At 44.1% G+C, this 22,204-nt stretch overlaps 2 protein-coding genes across 4 annotated transcripts in view; one reads left to right on the forward strand and one right to left on the reverse strand.

Annotated features, from left to right (window-relative positions):
* The first annotated feature begins 12,559 nt into the window (after nt 1-12,559).
* On the forward strand, nt 12,560-20,515 carry LOC121866566. Of its 2 annotated transcripts, none has more exons than XM_042366337.1 (2): nt 12,560-13,006; nt 20,012-20,515. In XM_042366337.1, the coding sequence occupies exons 1-2, from the start codon at nt 12,713-12,715 to the stop codon at nt 20,144-20,146; spliced, it is 429 nt and encodes a 142-aa protein (XP_042222271.1). In that variant the 5' UTR covers nt 12,560-12,712; the 3' UTR covers nt 20,147-20,515. The 2 variants fall into 2 exon arrangements, 1 of the variants encoding a protein (XP_042222271.1); XR_006088993.1 differs by lacking the exon at nt 12,560-13,006 and adding an exon at nt 13,705-14,044 and having other exon boundaries at nt 20,012-20,141.
* Nucleotides 20,516-20,739: 224 nt separating this feature from the next.
* LOC121866550 (probable pyruvate dehydrogenase E1 component subunit alpha, mitochondrial) overlaps nt 20,740-22,204 on the reverse strand; it is a 76,799-nt gene continuing 75,334 nt past the window's right edge. For both annotated transcript variants that reach the window (XM_042366326.1, XM_042366320.1), the window contains one exon: nt 20,740-21,498. In XM_042366326.1, the coding sequence (XP_042222260.1) occupies nt 21,310-21,498 (189 nt within the window). In that variant the 3' untranslated portion in view covers nt 20,740-21,309. The remainder of the gene's footprint in view (nt 21,499-22,204) is intronic.

A 22,204-nucleotide genomic window follows, 5' to 3' on the forward strand; every position in this document is an offset into this window, starting at 1 on the left:
GTACCGATTATCGTAAAGTGAAGCAGGTCACGGTCTCAAACTCCTACCCTTTACCTTTGATTGAAGATATAATAGACAGCATAGGCTGTGCCAAATTTATATCTACGGTGGACTTATTGAAAGGATATTATCAAGTGGGACTCACGGATAGGGCAAAAATAATCTCGGCATTTATAACTCCATTTGGTCTTTTTCAACATTTGGTTATGGCGTTTGGCTTTTCTAATGCTCCGGCCACGTTCCAGAGGGCCATCAATTACCTGATTCAGGACCTAGGTGGGACGTTCGCCTACCTGGATGACCTGGTGGTGGTGTCGGACGGCTGGGACGAACATCTGGTGCGTTTGGAGATACTGTTCTCACGACTGCAAGAGACTGGATTCACCATAAACCTGGCTAAATCTGCTTTTGGCCGGGCCTCAGTGACTTACCTGGGACATATCGTTGGGCATGGTATGGTGAGACCCAAGGATGCAAACGTTAAAGCCATCTTGTCCTTCCCCACTCCAAGGACGAGGAAGGAACTCATGCGCTTCCTGGGGATGTGCGGCTACTACCGTCGGTTCTGCAGTAACTTCTCCAGCGTGGCCGGACCCCTCACAGACCTTACCAGTTCTGCGGTCCCTTACATCTGGAACCAGAGGTGCGACCAGTCTTTCCACCGCCTCAAAGCCTTCCTTGCCTCCAAGCCTGTAGTCCACCCCCCTGACTACACCTTGCCCTTCCATCTGCAAATCGACGCTAGCGGTGTCGGAGTGGGGGCTGTGCTCCTACAACCCGACCCAACCACTGATGTCCTTCACCCTGTGGCATACTACTCCGCCAAGTTGAAAAAACATCAGACCAACTACTCGACCATAGAGAAGGAGGCCCTGGCTCTGGTGTTGGCAATAAAGATGTTTGAATGTTACCTCCAGTCTTGCCCACAAACAACCCTAGTCTTCACCGACCATAACCCACTCACGTTCATCCAAACCAACAACACCTCCAACCAGCGAATCCTCCGCTGGGCTCTCCTCACCCAGCCCTATAATCTACAAGTCCGGCACATAAAGGGGGTGGACAACCTGATTGCGGACTCCTTATCCCGAGCTCCAGTGGAAATGCAGCAGCTACTCTCCAAACGCACCATGTGATCACCTCCTTCGCGCCTGTGCTACGGAGGTCTTTGGAGGGGGGGTGTGTTACGAACCACGCCACCAATTGTCATGATCTACCTACCCAGCACTACGAACCACGCCATCTATTGTCCTGATCTACCTACCCAGCACCACGAGCAACGCCATCTAGGGACGAAACCCGAGTATGACTACTCTTAGTTACCACTCCGGGGTTTCCCTTCTCCATATCCTGGTTGTTGCGTCACCTCCTCAAAGTCTTCTTCGTCAGCTCCAGTTCGAGGAGAGTTCAGTTCACTCTGGGAAGTGACCACAGGATCACCTATCCTGGAAACCTACGGCACAGTGACTACCTACCGTCTTCTACAATACTCAGCCTTACTCGTCAGCCATCTCAGCTCCGCACTTAAGTATTTGTAATCTTATATTGCCTCCCCCACCTCCACCTTGCTTCAAATTGTTGTATGTTGTATAAATATGTATATACTGTTAATGTTTAGGTTAAGTATGGTTAAGGGTAAATTATAGAAAGCTGAATATTTTGTTAAGGAATTTATGGTACTTTATTATACACAACAAAAACTCGCATCCTTTGTCTACCCTTTTATAGTCCGATTGTCTTTGTTTTTTTATTGTTGTTGCCTGTTGGGATCTGGGTAGACTTTTAACTATATTCTAAATTCCCAACTCGTAACAATTTGAACAAGGAAATGTGAAGCTGGTCATACCTGAGTCGCTTCGATAGCAGGTGGCCACAAATTTACACTCTGGTCATCAGGGAATTGAATCGATGCTACGCAGGGCACGATAAGCGGTGTATTGGCCTGGCTTTTAGGCGGACCTGACTAACCACAGGTCCCAGTGTGAGACCTGTAGCAGGTTTGCGTCCTCCCAGCATCCAGAGCCACTCATTATAGCACCCCCTCCAGAATACCCCTTTCAGCGTGTTGTGGCTGACCTCTTTCACCTGGATGGCGGGACATACCTGGTATATGCAGACAGGCTGTCTGGATGGGTTACAGTCTCCCATCTCCAGTCAAGTGCCTCTTTCTCTGACCTCATCCGCAAATTGAGGGGATATTTCACGAGATGGGGAGAGCCAGAAGAGCTCTCCACTGATGGAGGAACCAACCTTACCAGCGAGGAGATGCAAGAGTTTCTGAAGAAATGGGGAGTGGCTGTTTGGCTGTCATCAGCCCACTATCCCCAGTCGAACGGGAGAGCGGAGGCTGCCATCAAAGTGGCAAAAAGAATCACGAGAGACAACACTGGGAGAGGAGGGGGCCTTCACACTGAGGTGTTCTCTAAGGTCTTGATACAGTACCTAAATACGCCGCTGCGAGGCATGGGCAAATCCCCAGCGCAGCTGGCAACTGGGAGGCAGTTGCGGGTCTCTGTGCCAATGGCCAAGCAATACTTCCTGGTGGACGCCCACCGGAAGGCCACTCTACAACACAGGGAGGCCCAGATGGCAGAGTGCGGAGAAGGTGCAGGAGAAATATAATCAGGGAACCCGTCAGCTATCCACACTCCGCCCAGGTGACAGGATGAGACTCCAGAACCCTGCCATGAAAGTGTGAGACCATATCGGGATGGTGGTGGAGGACGAACGTTTTCCGTCAATACGTGGTGTGGTTGGATGGGAGTGGAAGGCTGTCCTTCTGCAACTGATGTCACTTGCGACCCATCCCCTAGGCTATGCCCACTACTACACCTGCCGCGTCGTCCCAGGCAGGTGCCACAGGGGGTGGGCCTGAGGTTCCACAGCCAGCCACAAGATGAACAGACCAGGGCCAGCTGGTGCCACCAGAAGAGCCCCCACACCCACGGAGGAGCTCACGATCAAGGAGAGCTCCAGCGTGGATGGAGAACGTCACTACCTAGATAGTTTTCTTTCTTATGTTACTGTGTGTGTGTTCTCTCCCTCCCTCCCCCTCCCCACAGTAAAGTTTTGTTTTGTTTTTTGTTCCTGACTTATGATTATAGGATTACCTCTTTCCAGTAGTGTAGGTTATGTATATAAGCTACTGTGCCGAGTAGCAACCCTGTATATAAGCTACTGTGCCGAGTAGCAACCCTGTATATAAGCTACTGTGCCGAGTAGCATTTATATATATCATCACGTGGCAACACTGCACGTTATGTGGCAACATTGCCCCGAGGCTGCCATATGGCCAGGCAGCCTCAGTCTGACTGTGTGAGCCGTGCATGGCACACGCGAGTCACCACTTGTATTTCTCTCATCCATAATAAACGGACTTCAGTGTTACCGGTGTTTCCCTACCCATCACTGCATTCCTCAGGGAACACTTGTAACCACCATGGTGCAGTGATTGGGATCTGTGGACTTACAAGTGTGTAAACGGTGCCGAGACAGTTGCGTCTGCCGGTGATGCGCGTCGACTCAGTGTGTTGTGTTGTGTTGTGCTGTGTTTCGCCGCGATGTGCAGTGTTGGGCCGTCACAGTGCTTTTTGGTGAAGGTGGCAGTGTTAGTGTCAGTGTATTAGTGTGTGTCCAGAGCTGAGAGTTGAGCATTGGCCTGTTTTTTGTGGTACCCACGGAGCACTCAGGCATACACCCTTCTCGTGCGACATCCGGGGGCACACTGGTCTTGCCTCCACCGGCCACCACGCTCCGCTCTCTGAGACACACACACACACACACACACGCACGCACTCGCTCACGGACAGAACAGTGGACGCTATGCGTATTTCTGTGCTGTTTATGTCATATATATGTGGTTCGAGCTGTTGAGGCGCCACTTTATATACTAAACAGTGCAGTCCACGCACACACTAAGATGGGAGGTAAGAAGGGACAACGTCAAGATGGGAGACACGACTCCCCACCACCTTCTCCTCCACCGGGTGCAGACTCCCATCCTCCACCTCCAGTGACGGACATTGCCACAATTCTGAGGTGGATGGACGACCGGGACGAGAGACGCAGAGAGATGGAACTTCAGAGGGAGGAGACACGAAGAGAGGAGGAAAAGTTGCGTTTTGAGGCACTATTGGCGACCCTGGCGCTAACCCACCCTCCCTCACTCGCAGGTAGCGCGCATATAGGCGCCAGTACCCTCCCTCCTCCACCACACCAGCGTCCTGCAGGCACTCTTGCTACCCCAACAGCTCCCAAGGCATCTGTTCAACCCCCACCCGCCCTCTCACCAGACGTCACGTTTCAGCTTTTTCGTGAGTGGAGGCGGCGTTGGACAGATTACTCCACGATGGTGGACCTTGACAGCATGCCTCCAAACAAACAGCTCATCCAACTGCGGATGTGTTTGTTGCTGGAGACCCAGAGAGTTTTGGAGCACACGTTGCAAGTGCCTCCCGATTCTACCTCTTCAGTGACGGATGTGTTCGACCTTTTACAGGAGCATGTTAAGGGTCGGAATAACGAGGCTTTGCGTCGCCGCGCCTTCACCAGCTGCAAGCAGGCGGAGAACGAATCCTTTGACGACTTTTTTGTACGCTTGAAGAGTTTGTCAAAGGAGATCAACGTCTGCAAGGCGCACAGTCGGGAATGTGAGGAAGCCTGGATCAAGCACGGGATCTTGGCAGGTGTCAGGCAGGAAGAGTTGGTGCAGTGACTCATCCCCCTGGACGCTTCCTCCACACTCCAGGTGGTAGTGACTGAATGTCGGTCATACGAGGCCACCAAGTCCGCCACCTCTGCCTTACGGGCCCCTCCTGCTGTGAGAGCAATCTCTCAGTACAAGAAGGGTAAGAAGGCGGCCAACAACGCGAAGGCTGCCACACGTTCTTCCACGCCTCTGCCTAGTGCTTCTTGTGGCAGCTGTGGAAAGCAGCATGGCCCCAAGACATGCCCGTCCGCCGACGCACTGTGTCGTGGATGTGACCGTAAGGGCCACTGGTCTAACACAGACAGGTGCCCTGCACGAGGCCACAAGTGTCAGGCCTGTGGTCGCTATGGACACTACGACAAGTGCTGCCGCCAACCCAAGCCCAAAAGCCCGAGACGAGGAGGAAAGCAGCGCACTTCCCTCAGGGTGGTTCACACACAGCCCCCTTCAGATGGCCCACGTAGCCCCAAGCAGCAGCTGAGTCACATCAGAAGGGTGGACTCGACCACACGCCCCAGGGCTACCCCTTCCCCCACCATCCACGTCGCCGTCACACACGGTGATGTGTCGGGTCACATCGAGGTGATACAGGACACTGGCGCCGATACTACGGTGATTGGGTTGAAGCACCTCCAGAAACTGGGCCTCACCAAACGCGGCCTGGGACCACCGCCGCAGCTGCAGTACTACAATGCGGACGGTTCCCAGATGCCGGACGCTGTGGGCTCCTTTCAAGCCGAGATCACCTACGGCGACAGGTCATGTCACGGATGGATCAATGTGCAGCCTACTCTCGCTACACCCTTGTTGTCGTGGGAGCACCTCAAGGAGTTATGCGTGGTGCCCAGAGACTTTCCCGAGCAGATCCCAGCTGCTCGTTACACCGCCAGCAGGGTGCGTGAGTCGACGAGCGACGCGCCTGGCGCTGCCGCATGGAGCTGCCCAGAACCCGCGTCCACTCCCACCCACACAGGACGCTCCCCTGCCCAGATCCTGTATGGTCACCCTCTCCGCTCTTGCGTTCCTGCACACACCAAGGCCTTTGCGAAGGACTGGCAGACCAGAGCCGAGAGCTGCGACCGCCGCGCCGCTACACGTGCCCAGGACACCAAGGCTCGGTATGACGACCATGCCAGCCCTCTTCAGCCACTGGAGATTGGTGCCCTTGTCCGCGTCCAGGACCCGACGACGACACGTTGGGACAAGGTGGGCATAGTGATGAGCGTCGGCCGGTCGCGGGACTACAAGGTCAGGATGCCGAGCGGCCGTGTCTGGTGGAGGAACCGCCGCTTCCTCCGGCCAGTCCCACCCCCTGCTGCTGGCCCCCTGACCGAGGACGAGTCACCTACACCTCACGAGGATCCGCCCCACAGTGCACCTCGACGCTCGGAGCGACTTAGGACTAAGAAGTCCGCTCAAGACAAAGACTATGAGCGTGAGGGGGGAGGGAGATGTAGGTTATGTATATAAGCTACTGTGCCGAGTAGCAACCCTGTATATAAGCTACTGTGCCGAGTAGCAACCCTGTATATAAGCTACTGTGCCGAGTAGCAACCCTGTATATAAGCTACTGTGCCAAGTAGCATTTATATATATCATCACGTGGCAACACTGCACGTTATGTGGCAACATTGCCCCGAGGCTGCCATATGGCAAGGCAGCCTCAGTCTGACTGTGTGAGCCGTGCATGGCACATGCGAGTCACCACTTGTATTTCTCTCATCCATAATAAACGGACTTCAGTGTTACAAGGTGTTTCCCTACCCATCACTGCATTCTTCAGGGAACACTAGTAACCACCAAGTAGCTATTCTACTTAGTCAGTTTACAAGAATATCCTGTATTTTGTTCCATTATATTATTGTTCACTTGGGGGGGGGGGGCGGTAATGTGGGATAATTAGATATGTTGGGAGGCAGACCGTGGCAGCTTTCACGAGTCAGCAGTCACTCGGGGCCAATTGCAAGAATTGCTGTTGTGTACATGATGCTATGGTATCCCCATGGTCGTTTTGAAAGAAGCACTCGGTGCTTAAAAAAAAAATGTGCGATTTATTATTGGAACGTGGGAGATTTCAGTGGTGCTCCCGATGCACACTACGATGGAACTATATTTTGAAACCAAAAGAAAAGAGATAGAATTGGATGTACAGTTGCTAAAACAACTATCTGTGCAGGTGGGAATCAGTTTGCTCCAAAATTTTACGTGTGACTAGTGACAGCCCTCATATGACGAAATTTATCATCCATAGTCTCATATTGTTTCCCACAAAGTATGGTTTTCACAGATAGTTGTTTTAGCTACTGTACACAAATTGTAGAAATATGGAAAGGAATAATATTTTTTATAAGATATCCTCCATATAGAACAGCATATGAAAAATTTTATTGTTCTTTTTAAAAGAATTCCATGTTTATGTGGGAACATACACTTGCCTCGGTTTTCCTCATCGTCGCTTATATCCTTCAAATTCTTCTAATCATCATTAAAGGCAAGCCTTTAAGACAGCTAATCCAAATAATTTATGTGTAGGAATGTATGAAATCAAATTAAACCAAAAAAGGTCGTAAGTGGCCTAATTGAAGAGTGGTGAGAACTGCTCCATCTGCGATTGTAAATGACGTCCCTTATTAGAAATAATATCGACCCAATTTTTGTATTGAGCGTAATTAATAATATTCCAACACTTCCAAAAAAGATAATGCATAAGTAAAAATATTTAGTAGTCTAAATTTCATATTTTAACAAGTCCAAATATGCCAGATGACCTGTACCAAGGTAGTTGCCAGGCCCTAACTCATTTGGTAGTTTTGCTTCTGTGATTTTTTCATGTTTTTGTTTTCATTATACAGTAGACGGTAAATATCATGGATTTCCATATGTTTAATGACAATGTTGATATACAGTACTGTACACAGCAATAACATATTTTGTCCTAGGGCAACAAGGAACTAGGTAGGTGTAGTGAGTCTTCATTGTCAATTTATTGATATAAAGACGAGCGAGAGAGACGTAATCGATGGAAGGAAAATGCCACAAGAGGCCTCGGAAGGAAAACAACATCTCCGACATAGACAATATGTCCCCAGAAATCCACCCCATGGAAGAACCACCCACCTTCGTGATTCCGACTATGATAAAATACAAGATTCCCAAAGAAACCGAATTCAATCAGGCATACGAGGTAGTTGTAGCACTGAAACTAGAATACAAGAACATCAAGTTCAGTGTGAAGCCCAATCTAGTTGGAGACCTAATACTCTCCCCCCAAGACCACAACACAGCCAAGATCCTCAGCGAGGTCACCAACCTCAACAGAAGGATGGTCAAGATAATACCATTAGACCCCGAGGAGAAAACAACCAGAATGGTCCTACTACGATATCCTCTGGAACTACCTGTAGAAGTCATCATAAAACATCCAAAAGTGACCAAGGCAGAGCGTTGTGTTACGAGTGAGGACAAAGCACAGACAAGGCAAGTGCTAGTGGACATCAAGGGGACAGTCCCAGAGGAGGTAGACCTAGGCAACTGGGGGATTTACAAGTTGTGGTCCTTTTGTTCCAAAACCACTACGATGCTACAAATGTCATAAATTCGGACATGACCAATCCAGGTGCCACAAAAAAGTGAGATGTGGCATCTGCAGCCTAAGCCACAAGACAGAAATGTGTATTCAAAAACACAAGGAAGGAACCACCACGACAGCGAAGTGCCCAAATTGTGGAAAGAAACATCACGCTTGGGGCACATCATGCCCAGAGAGGAGAGAGCAGATGAAAGTTTTAATGGCAAAAATACAACCACAAAACACAACAGAAGCACCCCACAGCACATTCGTGTGGGGTTAACAGCGACAGAAAACAGTCAACCCAACACCCAACTGTCAGAGGATTCCTTCCCTGCATTTCCCCCACCAGGCTACAGGACAAAATTGAAGACACCGGGACAAAATCAGTCCATGCAGGAAACCATGACAAATCAGTGGACTCCACAACTGCAGCTCCAGAGCTGTATAGCAGTAAAAGCACAGAACACTCCAGTATTGGTGGAGAACATCATATTGCCTGGGACACTGCAACCCCACCAGGCGACCACCCAACTGAATACACCCCAACCTGCCAATCTACAAGCGGCATTCACAGAAGAACAAATAAAACAGATGATCACCATTATGATAGTAACTGTCTCTACTATAATAAAGAAACAAGATACCAGCACCGAAAATATAATAAATGCAGTTATGACACAGCTCACAGAAAAGATGCAGGAAGACCAGACCGCCAAAACTCCACAACTACAAGTAGAACAGACGACGCCCTTGAGTCAGATATCAGACAAGAAGATCTTGCCATCCGAGAGATCACTCAAAACCGTGAAACCTCAAGCCCCTTGCAACAGATCACGAGGAACAGAACAACAAGCACAGACCGTCAGCAAACACACGATCACAGGCAAGAGCGACAGCACCCTAAAGAGAGCGGAAAAAACTCCCGAGATACCTCCAAAAACAAGCGGAATTCCACCTCCTGCTCCTCCCTTAGAGCAGGTGCCCAAGAAACAGCCACCAATGAGCACACCATTCCTAACGGACGAGGAGAGCGACTCGACCATGAACGCCGTGAGCAACTACAGCACCAGCGACGAGGAGATAATGATAGAATAGCCCCACCTCCTTGTCATCTCAAGATAACACGGTGGAATGTACAAGGCCTGTCCAACAAATGGCATAAAGTACAAGCAGCAGCCATAGCTAAAAATATTGATGTCTTCATTCTGCAAGAAACCCTAATGTCAAAAGATAAAAAATTCCGCTTGCCTGGATACCAACAATACTCTGTACCAAAAGGGCCCAACACCCATGGCAGCACAAGTCTCATCAGGGCGACCATCCCCAGTTCAGAAATCGAACCAGTTCACTTTTTTTTTACTTTTATCCTCATTGCCACTGATCGTCACGTCTCTGATTACTTTTCCCTTTCATTTATCTTCTTCACCAAAAGATCGGCTCGCTAGCCGCCCGGGCGATCGGTCATGTCTCTATCACGCTCTGTTGGCAAATACTGGGCATGCACCTGTAGTATCTTGCGTTATTTAATGGGAGAATGACGAGTCACATGGTCAATCTAGCTGGGGAGTTTATTCTCTGGTGTTGGTTACAACGTGCCTAATACATTTCGTGTTTACACAAGCCTAAACACTTTCTGACTTTGGTAAGAAGTAACATAATATATAATGTATATATAATCAATAAAGGCAGCATATAAACATACATATATATATATAACACTATTTCTCCCTTTCAAAAGAGAGCATGGCTGATACAAATCCTAAATAACGAAACTTACAGAATTACATATGGCAGGGAAGAAGGGAATAGAACACAACAAATATAACTTCCTAACTAAACAGTTTTGAAAGGCCTATTCACAATTCAGATAATTAGAAGTCTAATTTAATTACAGGTCTCCTAAACACTAGCGTAGCTAGGGGGGGGCGGGGGGGGGGCGGTCCGCCCCGGGCGGCACTTTTGGGGGGCGGCACTTTTGGGTCTGCTCATCACCCATATCTGCAGCTACTGGAGACGTTAATCCATCCCTTTGTATCGGCGGCAAGTTAATCCTTGTCGTGTCTGACCTAACACCTGACCCACATCATCACGGCCACGTCATGAGCTACACCGAAGGGTCAAGACGTACCTGGCGCTCCTCTCGGAGCAGCCAGGTCAACTGTTATGTTGGCCCATACCAACCCCCTCCCCTGAACCCTCCTCCCCACCGGAATATCAACAAGTTCACGCCAGAAGTTACTATTTCATTTAGGAAAGAAATGGAACCAGTGTTAAACAGAGGTGAACAGTGGTGAACAGTGCTTGAGTCAGTGAGAACAACTCAACAGTAACAGTGGTACCCAAGTTGACCTTTCACACAGTGAGGTCCCAGGTACCCAGTGATAACGGCCCGTGAGACCCAACTACCAGCGATGTGTTAATTTGTCTACGATAGGAAGGCCTGGAACCACACCTCACTCATATAACACCATCTGTGAGGGAATTACTACACCACGTGAGGCCCCTCATAACACCATCTGTGAGGGAATTACTACACCACGTGAGGCCCCTCATAACACCATCTGTGAGGGAATTACTACACCACGTGAGGCCCCCCATAACACCATCTGTGAGGGAATTACTAACCACGTGAGGCCCCCATAACACCATCTGTGAGGGAATTACTACACCACGAGGCCCCTCATAACACCATCTGTGAGGGAATTATTACACCACGGAGGCCTCATAATATCTGTGAGGAGTACTACACCACGTGAGGTCCTCCTAACACCATCTGAGGAGTTACATAATCTTTTGCTGTTCAACACCCACATTAATCTATATGTTCACTGTATGTTCCTTCCTTTCTCTAATGAAGGCTTTTGTTAAACCACCAATGTATGTAATAAGTCATTTATGTCCAATGTATATTTTCAGCCTTCGGGCTGCAGAACTTTTTCAATAAACCGTTAATTATTATTATTATTATTACCTTGCTATGCGCCCCCCCCCGCCACACACACAACCTGTAACCTGTTGAGGATTAAGGAAACAACTTCAAACAAGTACGCCAGTGAGCTCATGTGGTGTGGGTCAGGTGTTAGGTCAGACACGACGAGGATTAACTTAACGCCGATACAAAGGGAAGGATTAACGTCTCCAGTAGCTGCAAAACCATGCAGTCTCGGGTCATATCAGTTCATGTACAGCCGACCAATCCACCAGTTACAAGCAATTCACTTCAGTTCTGCACAAGTCTCCATCGTGACAAGACGAGGGGAGGCTAGACGACTTTTAAGTTCTCTTGTGTTTTCGATCCAGTTATTTACTTCGTTGGAAGACATAATACTATAAGGTAAGAAATATTAAAGTATTGGTTAAAAAATATTGATGTGACTTTTGCTGCGGTACTGAGATTAAATATTAAGATTTTGTTTCACAGCATTGCGATTTTATACTAAGACACTATCCTCAATGGGGTACAGACAAAAGCCCCCCCGACAAAAGCCACCCAGACGAAAGCCACCCAGACAAAAGCCCCCTACTTTGATCGGGGTGGCTTTTGTCTGACAACAGTAAGGGCTTTCAAAAGTTACGGACATAATTAAATAGTTGAGGGTAAAATATACTGTTCTTCTCTGTGGTTAATTATTGGTTAGATTAGGGTTAGGTTAAGTTAGATTAGGTTGGGTTAGGTTAGGTTAGGGTTAGGGTTGTCAGACAAAAGCCACCCCGATCAAAGTAGGGGGCTTTTGTCTGGGTGGCTTTCGTCGGGGGGGCTTATGTCAGACATCCATTTTCATTGTACTCTGAGTCTGTAATTTTAGATTAAGTTGCTACTTTTTACATTTCCATTGTATTACATTGATACTAGTGTCATTATACCGTGAGTTTAGATCATACCAACAACGGTGCAGTACAATTGCACGATTCTATATATATATATATATATATATATATATTGTTTAATACATCCTCAGGCAGAGGTTGTATATATATATATATATATATATATATATATATATATATATATATATATATATATATATATATATATATATATATATATATATATATATATATATATATATATATATATATATATATATGCTGAGGAAATGCTATTTAAGAAAAAATGTTTTCCTATGCATATTACTTTTGGAATAGCGTTTTTTTATATTATGCAATGCCGAAATAATAAATAATGTACGTAATACATTTTAAATTTTTTTTTGTAAATTCACAAAAGCATTCTTTTGCTACACAGAGCTTTTTTCTTAATGTGTTATTTGTTAAAAGTGTAGAATTTGTGACTTGTAATATTTAGCTTCATCACTTTTATCTAAAGTTCTCGTCATTTTTTTCAATTTTTTTTATCTTTTAATTTTAAACATGCAGTGTGAATTTATTTCTCGAAAAATTAATGTTTTATACTTCTATCACTCTGTCCCCAGATGAAGCGAGCTAAAGAAAGTGGTGCTGCGTATAGAAAAAAGAGAAAGGCAAGAGAGGAAGTATTAAACAAGAATAAAGGGGCACTCTTTAAATACATCAGTCGTATAGAAACCAAATCATTATCAAATTCAAGGGATTCAAGTTCAACTTCAAGCGATTCGTCAACTTCAACTCCTTCAAGTGATGAAGAACATGAAGAAGAAAATATTCCGGGACCAGCTGTGGACAGAGTGGACATAAAAGATGTTGGCCTATGGCCAAGCAAGATTAGCAATGACACACGGATCTTTCTGGTACGTCAAGGTGCGCCTGTGGTTCAAAATCTAGATTCTGATTTTGGTGAAGTAATTCGTGAAGGTGTGTCAACCAAAGGACAAACTAGAAAACTAACACGCGAATGGTTTTTTCAAACTCTGCCAAATGGTGAAAGAATGTTGAGATCATGGATGGTGTACTCCCCTTCCAAGGAAGCTCTTTACTGCTTTTGTTGCAAACTGTTTAATTCTGAGGATGGATTCAACATGTGGTGGAAACTGAATCCTAGAATATGCGAGCACGAATTCAGTGCAGCTCACGTTCGGAATTTCACACAATGGAAGGAGTTGGAAATTAGGATTGCTCGTGGAGCAACAATTGATGTATTTTTGAGACTGGGGGGCGCAAACTCAGGGCCGCCCAGGCATACTACTGCCTAACTCTGTTTGATCTTCTAGGACAATTCCCTTCATCAAGTCTTACAGGGGTTTCACTTGCACTCTGTGCATTATCAGTGACAGACATATCATCACTACAGTCAGTTGACACAGTGAGTGGATGCTGGGAAACATCATCTTTGACATCATCATCATGATGATCATCTGAAACTGTGTCAAGTTTATCATCATGTCCTGGTGCTACATTCATCTCGCCATGTGCCTGAATGGTGTGATCCACATGAACATATCTCAAAGAGTTACCACATTTCACTAAATATGTCCTAGATCCACATACCTTGTCAGTAACACCAGTTATCCACTTTGCATGTACAGCACCATAACCTTTAGCCATATTCCTAGGCCTTTTGATACGGCCTGTAATTTGTAGCTGATAGTGTAGCTATGCCTTTTCTTCGACTCCATTCTGTTAGGGTATTTTGGTTGAACAGTCATGGAAGAGCACTATGCTACCCCGAGAAGGTTTGTGTTCAGACTGGTGAAGTCGGTTGGCTGCAGGCTACTCCGTGCAGTTGCGCATATGGTTTGTCAGTGTTCGGTCTGTACTACCAAAATAAAAAACAAAAATGGCTGCCAAGTGGGTAGACCGTTGTTCCGTTGTTTGTTGAGCATTAGCCGGTAAATGAAGCATTTCGTGCCTCAATGAAGGTTTGTTTTATTTTATAAGGCAGTGACATGTTTATACAGGAAATATAACACTAGTTATTGGTGGGAAATCTGTAAACATCTGTGACAATGAGTGGTTTGCCGGTAGTTTCAAGAATTATCGCCGTCATTTACTCAATATGCCTTGATTATTTATTACAGGTTGACAATCCCTTTAACGAAATCCTTGGGGCCACATGCATTTCGGTTTTTGGAATTTTTCGGTTTTCAGAATGGTAAGTTTTTTTTTTATACAGGATCATACAGGCTGGTATTTGGGGCCTGGGGGCTAAAATATAATAATAATTATAATTATAATAATAATAATAATACTGTAATAATAATAATAATTCATAGGTCAAGGTCGTGTTTCTCACTTTTGATCTTTTTTCATTCTTGTATTTCTTTATTATTATTATTATTTCTTTATTAATACAGTATTATTGTTATTATTATTTTTATTAAAAATTTTATTTACTATGAATAATTATTATTAATACTGTATTATCATTATTATTATTATTATTATAATCATTATTGTTATTACATTTTCACCCCAGGCCGATGTGGGTCAATTTGGTATCAAAAAAAAAAAAAAATTGCTCCACAAAAATACTTTCGATTTTCAGAGCTTTTCGGTTTTTGGAATTTCGGATAAAGGGTTGTCAACCTATATTGTTTTAATTGTTCTCTTTGTTAAATGGAATTATTCTTGTAATATTCCATATATATTCATTATCAAGTTGTTTGGATTCTTAAATTGGGGGGATACTGAGATCCCAAGCTGGACCCCAATCCTGATCTTCACCATATTGGACGCAGGGTGATTTTGAGGGTAAAATTTTGAGAAAAAAAAGTGCGTCCTATATGCCGCAAAATACGGTATGTACTTTATGCATGTTTGCCATTCCTATTATTTTGTCCTTTTTTTTATTATTATAAATTTTAGTCTTTATCATTCGTCTGTTTCTGTCTGACATTGTTTTTTTTTAAAGAAATAGTCCACACTTAGAGAGGGAGAGAGAGAGAGATTAATTTTTTTTAGTAAAACCAAGAGATTCATGATTGTCTTATATTTCTGTTTTTTATTATTGTAAATTTTAGTCTTTATCATTTGCGTGTTTCTGTCTGTTTGGCGTTTGTTTTTTAATTTCCTTAAGTTTACGATGGCTAAGAAGCGGAAGTACAATGATGAATACATTCACTATGGATTTACATCAATCCTCGCTGATGGCATCGAGAAACCTCAGTGTGTGTTATGTTTCAAAGTGCTGGGGAACGATTTCATGAGGCCTAGTAAGCTGAAGCATCATCTGACGACAATCCACCCCCAGTATGCGGAGAGACCCCAATTTCTTCAAGCGCCATGACGCGGAGTTTGGGAAAACAGAGGCTGGATGAGAGTGGTGCTTTTCAACAACAAAACTTGAGTGCAGTTGAGGAATCATATGAGGTTTCCATTGAAATAGCAAAGAAGAAGACGGCCCACACGATTGGTAAAACTTTAATTAAGCATTGTGCTTTAAGATTGAAATGATTTGAATTGAAACAGTTTATTTAGCCAGATGGTCAAATGGGTTCTTGAAGAGGTAAGTGAACGTAAGATTCAGCAGACTTCCTCGTCAGACAACACGGTGAAACGTAGAATTAGTGAAATGTCAGATAATATCATGGAACAATTGATACAGGAGATTAAATCGTCTCCAACTGATATGTTTGCAATACAGTTGGATGAGACAATGGATGTGAGTTCTTGTGCACAGCTACTCTTGTTAGGTATGTATTCTTGTGTGATATCAAGGAAAAATATCTGTTTTGTACACAGCTTGAAACTTCCACAACAGCTTTAAGTTGACTTCTTTCTTCACAGCTAACGGGATCACCTGGGAAAATTGTTGTGGAGTCTGCAGTGATGGGGCTCCAGCGATGCTGGGATTGAAATCGGGGTTACAGAAGCACGTCAAGGAAGCACAGTAGCTCCGAATGCCAGAAGTTCATTGTATGATCCATCATTTTGCACTAGCGATAAAAACCCTCCCTGATGCCCTTTGCAAGATCCTGGAGGCAGTGATAAAATGCGTCAACTTTGTGGATGCAAGAGATTTGAACTCTCGCCTCTTCCAGAACCTCTGTAGAGGCATGGATTCAGAGCATGAAACCCTCCTCTTTTACTCCAAAGTGCAATAGCTTTCCAAGGGTAATTTTGTGAATCTAGTGTTCGAACTTCGGGGAGAACTTAAGTTGTTCCTGGAAATGAAAGGGAAGGATGATCTATTAAGTCACTTCAACGAGGTATTGTGGGAGCCACGCTTTGCGTACCTGGCAAACATATTTGAACAACTATACAGGCTGAATTTTAGGCTACAAGGCAAGGAAAGAAATGTGTTTCACCACATGGATTGTATTCATGCATTTCTTGACAAACTCCAGAACTGGCAAAGGAAAGTCAGTGCAGGAAATGTTGCCATGTTTGAGAATCTCTCAACTGTTCTTGACGAGATTGAAGAGGGTTTATCTATTTAACCCATCACTGAAAAATGAAATAATTCAGCACTTGAAATCCTTGGAAAGTGAGCTCAAAAGGTACTTCCCAGAATTCAAGGAAAAAAGAGAAATTGGTGATGAATCCAAAAGTTTGTGAGATCGCACTTAGAGTCCTCTTGCCATTTTCTACTACTTATTTATGTGAATCTGGTTCCTCCGCCCTTCTTCAAATAAAGAATAAAAGCCGAAACCGGTTACATGTGGACCCAGACATGAGATGTGCTTTATCAGTGACTCACTGATAAATGTCATCCAATCCATTGAACTGTAACAAAATATGCATTCTGTTTGATGATTGTAAACATTAAAATAAAAGAAGAGTACAAAAGCAATTTATTATCATCATTATTTGTGAGGGGCTTGGGAGAGAACTGAAGGGGGGCTACGAGGATGTTGAGTGTTCCTCATGGGGGGAATGGAGTGAAAAAGTTTGAGAAACACCGGTAGCCAGACCCTCATTCTGTGAGTTGACCCTCGTCTGGGAGCTGGGCCTCACTAATGGCTGCTATGTCGATGTTATATGTAGCCAGCTCTTTTGCCACAAGGGCGGTTCTTCTTTCAGGACGCTCATTTGTGCCACTATCTTGGAGGGTCCTAATATTCCATGAAGCGACCATAAGAGGTTGTATACGTAGTTTGTTTTGTTTCGATCAGTGATTTTGATTGTGTTTTCAACCACATAAGGATGACCTTACTGGGTGCATTGCCGCCAAATCACGTTTTTTTAGGCAGGCTATGTTTAGGTCACCTTTTCTATCCCCCTCCCATGGGGTGAGCAGAGTGGCTCCTCGAAAGGGCTGCTCAGTTGCACAGACAGGACCGAATTGCGCTGCTACCTAGATCCCAGTGCATAAGCGACCATCTTATCTGTGCCGCCCATGTGCAGAGTTGTGACTAGAGACTCCTGGCAGTCATCTCTGCCTGTCCCCGTCACCACTAGTCCGTCGCCATAAGACTTTTCGGGTATTGGGGTTTTGATGATGAGAGGTATGATGAGCTGGATGATGGCTGTACGCAAGTTGATTTATGTGGTGAGGCAGGACCACAGGCTGCAACCACACACCTTGGCTCTCCCTTTTCCTGATCCAGCGGTAAGTGTTGCAACGACTGGGGAGAGGGAGAGTTGCAATGGACTGCCGATTGCCCAGTTTGTTGGGTTTCGCCTCAGTAGCCTGTCCATCAGGCATTGCCTTCGTCCACCAGTGTAGTCGTTGGGTTCCCATGTTGGTCACCTCTTCCGCCTATACCACCGTTGGGGTCTTGCTGGAGCTCTGTAAGCATGTTTGCCTGATGCGGTGCTCCACCGCAGATTTTTCGTTCAGGGTTTACTCCCGTAGCTTTATGCCTACCAAGGTTAATCTGCAAGGCAGCAGGGCAATGGTTGGTAGGCGCCAGTGGGCCTATGCACTTTCCCTCTGGGACCCACTGCTTCTCCGAGATCCCCTGCTGGTCTCGCCTGGGCCCACGCGGTACCCAGTTACTGTGTGTTGCCACGAGGAGGCACAGCAGGAGTCTTGATGGTGAAGAGGCTGTGTACTAGCAGGGGAAGATTTATGCAAGTTGCTTCCCTGTTTGCCACGAGGGTAGCTGAAAAGGAGAGGGAGCAGGCAGTGTTTGCACCTAAACACTAACATAATGCTGCCACACTAGACGCATTTCACCACCCTGTGTGCAAACACACACACACACACTGTGGAACAACTGGGCCTATAGTTTGAGCAGCTGTTGATGGTTTTAAGCAAAACAAATGGGAAGAAACCACACAGATGCTGCAAAATAAAGAACAATACTGTATATTTATAACATACAGGTTGACAACCCTTTATCCGAAATCCCGAAAACCGAAAAGCTCTAAAAACCGAAAGTTTTTTGTGGGGCTTTTTTTTCCTAACAGGGATTAGCCCACCCGGGCATAAATCACTGACTCACATCGGGTCTGGTGGGCGAAAATGTAATTGTAATTGTAATAGTAATAATAATTATAATAATAATAATTATTCATAGTACGTAATAAGATTTTTAATTAAAATACTGTACACCAAAATAAAATAATAATGATAACAATAATAATAATAGTAATAATAAAATATAATACAAAAATTAATAATAATAATAATTACAATAATACTGTAATAAAATAATAATAATAAAGAAATACAAGAATGAAAAAAAGATCAAAAGTGAGAAAAGCGACCTAAACCTATGAATTATTATTACAGTATTGTGTGTGTGTGTGTGTGTGTGTGTGTGTATTATATTTTATGATGTGGAGTCAGTGATCTGAACTCTCATATTTAAACGAAAAATTCAGAAATCTGAAATGCCTCTGGCCCCAAGGATTTCGGATAAGGGATTATCAACCTGTACTACCCTCACTGCACCACAAACAATGAAATTCACAGACAAACTTGGAACAGAACGTATTTAATACACCATACATTGGTGAAATCAACATGGAGACAATTAAAAACATAAACAAAGAAAGTGGCTAAACATAACACACCAAGAATATAAATGGTATCCTGAAAATAGACATGAAGTAATACTGGCAAAATAAAAATGTAATGAAAGTTTTAAGGACATCAATGTAAAGACAACAAGAGGATAGAGTGGTGGTGGTAGGGACCAGTTTAGGTAACACACAGACTCAGGCACTAGATAGATAAGTTGTTGGGCCTATTGCTTCTTAAAGCCAAATGAAACAAGACAATATTGGATATTATAGGAGGAAGCCATATACTGTAGTTGATAGTATGCTCGATATGGCTTCATAATTATATATCCTGTAACAACATTGTAGAATAAATAACTTGACTCTTACCCCGTATTTTTAAAACGCCCATTTTTGTCTACGGGGATCTTCGTGTTAACAACCAGACTTAAAAGAATTTCTGTCTCAAAGGAGGTTGCACTACAGCACTCGATGGGGAGGTGAGACAGTAGATTGAACTAATTCTAATGTTATAAGTTAATTTTACCACCACACCTATTGGGTGTTGTAGCGCATTGTCCTTTGCGACTCAAATTTTTTAAAGCTGGTTGTAAATACAAAGACCCCTATCGATGGAAAGGAACATTTAAAACTACCAGAGCTTAGGTCATCCAAGATCAATATATTTCAAATCTCTCTTTTTCTATAGAGGATTGCCTCCTCCTACATACCATGACCAAAAGTTCACAGGGGTTTAGTGTAAATTTGTCCTTCCTTTCAGCCGTCTTGTATTTTATTTCCAGTCAATAACTTTCTATAGACTCATAACAGGTACTTGTAAGGGTTTTTGTGTGTGATGTTAGCTAAAGTCCAGTTACAGTTCTAGGCACTTCAGGGAGGGGAACAACCACCATCTTCTATCACTTTTTTTTAATGTACTTAAGGCTGATGAAAATTTCTTACAGCTGGCAAACACGGAGGAATATATCGATGGTCAGTCAACTGGCAGTTTAGGAGAAGTGCTCATCCGCTGTAACAACGTTTTGTATATCCGCGGAGTGGATGATGATGACGAAGAAGGAGGCCAAATGAAGGAGTAGCAGAGTTGGTGCACATTTTTAACCCCCCAAAAATGGACCTGCTAAAGATTTTTATTTTTAATAGTTTTCCGCTTTATTATTTTGTGTAAGGGCTTGTTTTGCTCAATTATTCCACTGATAAAAGTTTAATTGGGCAAACCTTTACTGTATTTGAAACCTTCGGAGACAAGATGTAGGTCTTTCAAGTGATATTTGTAAAGTAATCAAGTTAAAAATTAATTTATTATAAGACTTGGCTGGGAAATGAGCTTCAAGTGACATAGCAACAATATTTCTATGTTAAACTTATTGATCTCATAAGTTTGTGATGATGTGTGCCAATTTGTTTTCCCAGTTCTTTTTTTACAATAAAAACCACTTTGTAAATTATTCTTGTTTATACCCATGATTTCCCATTACAAACAGACAAATAAAATGCTAAACTTCATCGTCAGAAGACAGAGCACCATACTATTACATGTTCATTGAGTGGATATATAATAGAGAAAATGGTAGAACAATAAATTTATTCCAGTTACTACAATAATAACATATGTACAACAATATATATATATATATATATATATATATATATATATATATATATATATATATAAATGTACTGTGTACAGTACTCGTACAGCTTCAGAAATGTGGTAACCTGTGTCTTGAAATGGTAACGTTGCAGTAGTAGTATCACTGTTTATGAATGAATGTGCACTGGTCATGTAACGACGGACGTAGTTGGTGGATAGGTTTGCTATAGGTCATTATAGGTTGGCCACGGGGTGGATAGGAACACATTTCCACAACTATACCAAGGATTCATTCTACCTGTATATATTTCCAGGGGCAGATCCAAGAATCTCAAGAAGGGGGGACCAAGAAGTTGTGGGTGGAACATGGTGTGCACAGCAAGCCCACCCAGCAGAAAATTAAAGGTCTTCATTTCTAAATGAAACAAAAACTATGGAAACCACAGTTTGCATTCATTTGAAACAAAAATGGCTAGAATGTGATCAGTTTTAAAATATATATATTGTACTGTACAGAAACTACCAAGTAGCATTTTATGGTGCAAACCTAACACTGGTAACACTGAACAGACATAGGGTACATACAGGTACTGTTCAAATTTCATATGTATAATACGTTACAACATTAGCACAACTGCTAAGAACACATCAGTGCAGATTGATGATTTTGCTGAGGCGCTGGTGTGTGTAAGGGTCAAAGGGTGTTGTGCCCCGAATGGAGGACTCCAAGGGATTTGAATAAACATCAGCAGCAAGTTCCTGGACAGCAATCTCTTTGTCACTCTTGGCAATCTTCACGGCTTCATCTACTTCTTTACGCACTTCACTGTCAATTTTCTGGTAAGGAGATAGGCACCAAGTTCCATCAATATGTCTAATATAATCAAAATCTAAACATATAAAATAATTTAAATAAAATTTAAATTTTTTGAAAGTTAATACAGTATGTAATCCTTTAACCACCTCGTCCACAACCATACCTCTTGGTTATCCTTAATCTTGCTGCACAGACAACACTTCACCAATCCCAACTCCTTCCAGCCTGACTAAGCTGGCATATTGCATGTATGATGACAACAGTAGATGTTACAAAGGTAATACTATACCGTGGTAAAAATAGGGAACTTATCCACCTACAGTATAGTCTCGGTTTACGCAGATTTTTTATACGCGGCACCTGTCCAGAAGCGCCAATTATTAGTTACCTGGTACATTCCTGAATTTACGCGGGAAGAGGAGCGGACAAGCTGCGCGCTAGGTCGCTCTTACGTCACCGCTTATGTCAGATGACGTTTCGGACTGTGATTGGGCTACATATCCTTGCCACCCACGCACCCCCTCCGCCGCGAGCTGTGATTGGTCTATTTAACTTATGCTTGCCCTGCCACCAGGGGCGATGAGTCGATGACCTTAACTGCGCCAGTCCCATTGTCTCCCGTCTCCGCGTATACTCCCTCGTGTCCAGGATCCGGTTTTGTTTTTAGTGATAGTGAGGATATGGACTTAGAGGGGTTTGACAAGGAGGCCCTGCTAGCCTCTGTGG

This window comes from Homarus americanus, unplaced genomic scaffold (assembly GCF_018991925.1).
Source record: "Homarus americanus isolate GMGI-L3 unplaced genomic scaffold, GMGI_Hamer_2.0 scaffold32583, whole genome shotgun sequence".
Taxonomy (NCBI): Eukaryota; Metazoa; Arthropoda; class Malacostraca; order Decapoda; family Nephropidae; genus Homarus; species Homarus americanus.